Below are 7,134 nucleotides of genomic sequence, written 5' to 3' on the forward strand. Positions count from 1 at the left end.
TACTTAACCTGCTTGAGCATCATTAATAGAATAGATATCTGAATGTATGGGCCACATAAGGCACATAAAGGATATATAGTAGAATCTCGATTAATTTCAAATTGCTGTTTTGATATACACTGCTGCAGATAGTTCATACGAGTATATTTTATCTCACTTCCTGGGTTCTGAATTGTAGAGTGTTACATCCCCTTGTCTCCCTTTTCTCCTTAGGTACCACTGCCTCAGCTCCCATCTCAATTTCATTTTTAATGTTGTCTCACTGTCAGAGACCCTAGAAAGCTACCACTGTGTATAAAGTAGGGACTAAATGCTAAAGTAGGGGGATCCCTGGGTGGCGCAGCGGTTTGCCGCCTGCCTTTGGCCCAGGGCGTGATCCTGGAGACCCGGGATCGAATTCCACGTCGGGCTCCCGGTGCATGGAGCCTGCTTCTCCCTCTGCCTGTGTCTCTGCCTCTCTCTCTCTCTCTGTGTGACTATCATAAATTAAAAAAAAAATGAAAAAAAAATTATAAAGTAGGGATTAAATGTCATTGTTGATTTCTATTGATGTAAACTCTGGGGCTTTTCTATCTTTAACCTCTCTTGCCTTCCTTTACAGAGATACTGGGATTTTTACCACTCTCTCTTCACTGTGTGCAGTAACTCTCCAAGGACTCTCATGCATTTATCGAGATGTGCCATTCGAAGAACATTGCACAACAGATGTCACAGAGCAATTCCTTTGCTTTCCCTCCCATTGTCATTGAAAAAGTACTTGCTTTTAGAGCCAGAGGGAATCATTTATTAAACCTTATGAGACAGAAGTTCCCAATCCTAGATATTTAAGTGGACTCACCGGGTAGACACAGTTTGCATAAATAAAATGGTACTTGGGTTGATTATAACACTTCAGGGATTTCAAAACACTTGACAAACTCTGTCATTAATCCTAGGGTAGCATGGTGAGGGGAAATAAACAGGAAGTAAAGTTAAGGAATTCTCAAAAAGAATGTGCCCAGAAGGTACTGACAACAGTAATAACTGATGTGTATAGTGTTTTTACTTGGTGCCTGATATATTTTTGTAAAACTTTTCATATATCATCTCATCTGAAATGGGACCCAGTTTTTCTTACAATCTCATTCTCTCCCTTATCAGTAATAAGTTTATATTACTGTTCTTTGCCAAAATCATAGGCTTTGTGATTGGCCTCTTAATCTCAAGGGTTCCCTCCTCAACCCCCCTTCCGTCCAACGTTAGCACTTAGCAGAAATTATTGTCACTAGTTTTGCAAACTCCTATCCCCACTCGAAGCTCTTCTGCTTATTTTTGTTGAAGAGAGCAGATGAGCCTAGTCAAAACAAGGAGATCTTGGAGTTAAAGTAGACACGAAAAACCAAGACTGGTCCACTTAATAGTCAAAGAATGGACATTTCAACATATGCTTGTTGAGCCAGAGACTGGAGATGCAGTGATGAATCTAAAGCGAGGACTCCTGCCCTCCAGAATCTCACCATTTAGCAGAGGATCCGGACATACAAGCAGCAAACTGCAGTGTCAAGCGTCAGGGGCAAGAGTACAGGTGCAGACTCATTTTTAGTGCTTGCGTTTCAGAGTCGTGTTTCTGACCTGAAGTGTGATTTTCCTTTTAAGCATGAATATAAAGAGTGAAGGGATTCTGTGACATAGAGGGAGCTCCTGGTGCTGTTAGTGTAAATGTATTCACTTTCAGTTTCTCCAAACATCTAGAAACTCTTTTATTTTAGTATGATTTTCTGTTTATAGTACTCCCCTTGGGAAAATATTTGCACACTCAATGGCTCCCATGTATTTGATAAGAAAGTTTAATGAGATGTGTACAAGGAAGCGTGCAAAGGGAAGAACTCAAGTTGATTGCTTGGGCTCATGGAGTAATAGGCTGACATTTCAGAGCATTTTAGCTGGAAGATAAGGAGCACTTGACTAGCAATGGCTGGCTACCAAAAGTCAAAAGACTTTTTGAAAATGGTAGAATTTTGAGAAACTTGGAAAGATAAGTGTGTCAATCAGGCTTGTTAGTAGTTGCTGAACGTGACATGTAGCTGATTAACCTCTGGACCTCAGGGTTTATGAGTCCAACTGGGCTTCGATTTTTTGTTCTTGCTAATCACTCTTAGGTGAGCTCATTGCCTCTTAGTGTCGCTCTTTCAGAGGTGAGAGTGAAAGTAATTAAGCACAAAAAAATCCATTTGCCAGGTGTGAGCAGGTTTCTTTTACTTGTGTGATTCTTCATCTTATTTAACTTTAGATGCTTGAGTTTTGAGTAGAGATGATGTCAAATATTCCACCCGCCCACCACCTAGGCCGTGCTTCTAAACCGGGATTCTCATAGTCCCAGTGCCCTGTAGGAAAAGTCATGGGTAGATACAATAATCTTTCTGATTTTCTTCAGTCTTTCTCAAATATTTTGAGAGACCTAATTTGTACTAAAACAAATTTGTACTATATTGTAGAAGAGGATGCTGAATTTGTATAAACGATTCATATAAAAACATTGGTCCTTCAAAAAATTGTAGCAAGTGGTGTTTGGGACACATCCTAGAATACTGGGCAGAAGTGCATGCTCCCCTCTCCTTTGGGAATATTCTGGCTGAAAAATTTGTGATGCACTGTCTTTGTCAATAAAACCTACTCTAAGGACAAAGGGAGAGGATGTTCCTTGCATTAGGAAATGTTTCTCTATCTGCTTGCTTGTGCTTAAACATTTTATGCTAATTAGCACATAATATATGCCTACTTGTTTTGAATTGTTTACTCATGAATTTAACTTATTTCTCCTCATCTTTGAACTTTTATTTAGGGGACTTAAATAAAGCTCTTGTCTCCTTTCATCTTTGGGAGTTGTTTACCTATCAATTAGACTTTTTTTCCAATTGACTACAAGCAGTAGATCTCTGAAGAGCTCTACATGTTTCATTGCTTTCTTCAACATTTGGGGGTGGGGGGGAAGAGAATGAGGAAATATACCTGTAAATGAATAATATTTTCAAAAGAAAGTAAAGGGTAAATACAAATAAAAGGCAAATTGTTGCTGTAGGAACGAGAATGGGTTTTTTGTTTTGTTTTGTTTTTAGGATGTATTTATTTGTTTTAGAGAGAGAAAGTGGATGCATTTGAGCAGGGGAAGAGGAGGGACAAAGAAACAGGGGGAGGATGAGGAGGAGGGAGAGGGAGAGAAGCTATTCCTTGCTGACCGCGGAGCCCAACTATGAGGCTTGCCCTCACTACCCTGAGATCATGACCAGAGCCAAAATCAAGAGTTGGATGCTCAACCAACTGAGCCACCCAGGTGCCCCAGAAAAAGTGTTTTAATACTAATAAGGAAATGCTACCATAATCATTCTCTCCCACCCGTCTCCATCTCTGACCTGGTCCTTTCATTTCCCTTCACTCTCCTCATTCACAGAACCCCAGGCACCAGCAACAGAGGAAATGATGTCCTCATGCTGCTTTTGTAACTTTCTGTAAATAGTCATTTAGTGTCCTGAGAAAACAAACCTCTTCTCTTTTGTAAGTTACATGTGAGGAAAGATCTTTAATATGAGGGAAGACCACCTATCCAGCTTTCTTCCCTTCTCAGGATCTAGACACACTTGTGTTCTATTTCTTAATCACCTAGTGTTATATTGCCACTTTGTCCTTCCATCCTGAACCCAGTGGCTTCTAATAAAAAACACAGCAGTCGAAAGCTGATTGTACAAATAAGAAAAGTAACAAACCATTTGCAGTGGGTTATCGATGTTGGAAAGAACAGCTGAGCCTTATTTTTTTTACTCATCCGATTGTGAAGAACTCAAGAAGTTTTTAACTGGCATACTTTCAAAACTTTAAGAAAATCCAAATGATTCCCTTATTTTCTTTGAAACACACAAAAAATTCATTGTCACTCTCCTTTGAATACATTGAAGTTAGATGTTAAGAGTTTCGGTTTGTGCCCGTCTACCTGGGTTCATTTTCTGACTTCCAACCTTATCTGATCCCTAGATCCCTTATCTAGGGAAAACGACGCGCTTGCTCTGTGACTCAGTTTCTGCACTTATAAAATGGGAATAATGTATCTATAGCATGAAAGTTTTATATGATTGTCTTGAGGAGTAGAGGAGAAAGTACTCCTAGACTCTTTTAGGGTTTCAGTTGGGCCTCAAAGTTAAACTGACAAAGATTATAGGAGAAAAGCATACGTTTTACATGACACAGAAACTTCATAAGGAAATGAGGACCTGAAGAAACAGAACTGAGTGTTTTTATGTCAAGTTTGAGTAAGCGTAGGCAGTTGAGCAGAAAATATGATGGATCCTTAAGGAGTATGAGGGGAAACTTAGCAAGTCCTGTTTGTTAGGATTCTTTTCTGGTGTTCCTTTGTCTTAAGAGATAAAGATGCTTCTTTCCTCCAGGTACAGGGAGAGCACCTCCCATGGGAGGGTTTTATGACCGTTTCAGGGGAGAAGATGTGGGGTGGATCAGAGTGACTTTCTTGCTTCTGCTGTTTTCTCAAACTCCTTCAGCTTAAAGTATTCAATATGCCAAGGTACAATCCAATGGGATAGCATGTTCTAAAACCCCATCAGAGGGTTAAATTGCTTACACATTAAATCACATAGAACAGTAAGCATTTTCTTTTTATCATTGCCCTTGTTACTTTATTATTATTATTATTATTATTATTATTATTATTATTATTATTTAGAGAGAGTTTTCTACCAGTAAGATGATGTATTCTTAGAGTGAAGCTACAGCCAAAGGTGATATAAGGTAGATTTTTGCTCACATTGGCAAATATTTATTGAGCTTCTACTATGCACTAGGCACCTTGCTTAGGGCTAGAATCAATGGGGGGAAAGACAAACAAGGTCTTTGACCTTCTTGGTCTTTTTTGAGGTGGGAGATGAAGGTTGAAATAACGTGGACTTGGATGATTAGCAAACAAGCAGATTAATTACTTTAGGAAAATTTGCCCTTTTGCTAATGGGTTTATCAAGGATGCAATGACTCCTTTTACTATTTCATGAAGGCTGTGGAGTCACTGAAAATGTAGCATGTGGACAGAGTTTTCATCTTTCCCTCTTCAAAGAGGGGAAGAGTAGGAGGAGATTAACTTTGTAGCAGAAGGAATTTAGATGAGCAATGAGATTCCTAGAGGTCTGGGTTATTGGCCATCAGAATGAATGAATAGGGAGGGTTGAAGAATTTCATTCAATTATTCTTTCACTTTCAAGAACTTATTTGGAACCACTAAATATGTGGCTCTGTGAAATAAGTGGAAGGAGGAGGGGGGTGTTGATGCCAAGTCACTGCAAGACTCACTATCAGTGGCACAATGTTTTTGTTTGTTTTTACCAAGAAGAATAAAAAGTATACAGTGTTTTGTTTTTAATTAGGTACTATCAAACTGAGCTAGTTTTCTGTCAGCCTACTGTAAAAGAGTTGATTAGAAATGATTTTCAAAACCTATATTTTAGTAATAAATTGCCTTCTTTATAATTTTAGTTATACCTCTCACCAAGGCAAAGCAATACATGAAATATGAAAAACTATCATTCAAGAAACAGTTGCTTTCTTTCCTTTTCTTTCTTTCTCTCTCTCTCTCGTCTTTAGCAATACTAAGTGGATTAGGTATGCTTAAAATTCTTCTTTACTAATTGGCTTTCTCAGATATAGGTATGCCTCAATGATACTGGAGAACAATTATGCAAATATATGCTAATCCAGCCTAGGAAATAAAATAACAGTATGACTTTGTACTTTCTAAATTAAAGACATTGGTGGATTAGTTCTTTTTTTAATTATTTATTTATTCATGAGAGACATAGGGAGAGAGAGGCAGAGACACAGGCAGAGGGAGAAGCAGGCTCCATGCAGGGAGCCTGACCTGGGACTTGATCCCAGGACTCCAGGATCCTGCCCTGGGCTGAAGGTGGTGCTAAACCACTGAGCCACCCGGGCTGCCCTGGTGGATTAGTTCTCAATGTTTATCAAGTATGAAGACTTGACAAAACACAACTATCATGGGGAGTTTAAGGATGTGTTAGAAATAGAAGTTAGGTACCAGGGGCCTTTTCAAGGTCCAGGAGTCCAGAAACTGTCCCGAGTCACAAGGGAAGATGTTTCTCACCACCCTATTCCAGATTCGGGGGAAATCCAAGTCGGTGTTTGATTGACAAAAGGTGAAAAACAGTAGGGTATCACCATCAATTGGATTCAGAAAGCAAGACATACAAACTGAGCTGCACTTCTAAGCACAAACTCCCTCCCCCCTGGGTCCTGGCCAGAGGACTTCCTTGGGCATACCTCCTGTGGGGAGCACTTCTCCTAAGTTCCTGTTTCCCTTGGGCAATAGTAACTGCTTCCTCCACTTGTTCCTTCAGACCTAGGGGTAGTGGAAGCTTCCTCCCGCTGTTTGTATCCCAGGCGCTTCAGCATTCTTGGCTACCCACATTTCTACAAATTGGACCTGATGAAATTCTCTTCAATCACCCCCACTGAGCATGCAGGTCATTTCCTCTAGCGATCGTGTCAGATGCGCCAGCACATGAAAGACCATGACAAGTCACTGAGAGCCTGCGTGGTAGTCCAGATGGTAAGTGCTGTAGGCCTGGAGGGAAGACAGGGGTGTGACCAGCTGGCAGGCAGGTGGACTTGAGCTCCAACCCTGACCTACAGGAAGGAGGGTGGGGTTGGGGTAGTAATTTGAGTAAGAGTGGGACAGTGGAGGAGGTGGCAATTAAGGTAAGTCAGTAGCTCCGGTGAAGGGTTAGGGCCGGAATATATGTAGTCACCATTACCAATTAGACAATGTTGATGGAAGCAGAAGGTGAACATTTGTTGTAGAGAGTAGATGAGGTTGGTGAGGCTAGGCGGGATAAAATTATGAAATATCCTAAACCGTGGGGAAACCCCATGGGGAATCAATGGAAGACTTTTATCCTAATTACTTTTTGTCCAATCTTAGAACTTTTATGGTAGTGATAATTATGATACAGCTATCTAACATTTATATGGTATTTTATAATGTTCAGAGGACCTTCATGGTGCTTGAAACAGGTAATTACCTTTAGCATTCCCCTCAACTCCTCTTCCCTGCCCCCCCATACAATTCTGAAGATAAAGACATGA

The 7,134-nt window shown here is 40.2% G+C and overlaps 1 protein-coding gene across 2 annotated transcripts in view; it reads left to right on the top strand.

Annotated features, from left to right (window-relative positions):
• The window catches only part of ASB4 (ankyrin repeat and SOCS box containing 4), a 66,514-nt gene extending 63,662 nt beyond the window's left edge, over window positions 1-2,852 (top strand). Inside the window, exon 6 of one of the 2 annotated variants that reach the window (XR_007402003.1) lies at window positions 602-626. Coding sequence is in view for 1 of the 2 variants with exons in the window: in XM_035698494.2 (XP_035554387.2) it covers window positions 602-790 (189 nt within the window). In the remaining variant the exon portion in view is untranslated. Of the gene's footprint in view, window positions 1-601 lie in introns of both variants that reach the window. The other variant, XM_035698494.2, reaches the window with a different exon arrangement.
• The last annotated feature ends 4,282 nt before the right edge of the window (window positions 2,853-7,134 follow it).

This window comes from Canis lupus, chromosome 14 (assembly GCF_003254725.2).
Source record: "Canis lupus dingo isolate Sandy chromosome 14, ASM325472v2, whole genome shotgun sequence".
Taxonomy (NCBI): domain Eukaryota; kingdom Metazoa; phylum Chordata; class Mammalia; order Carnivora; family Canidae; genus Canis; species Canis lupus.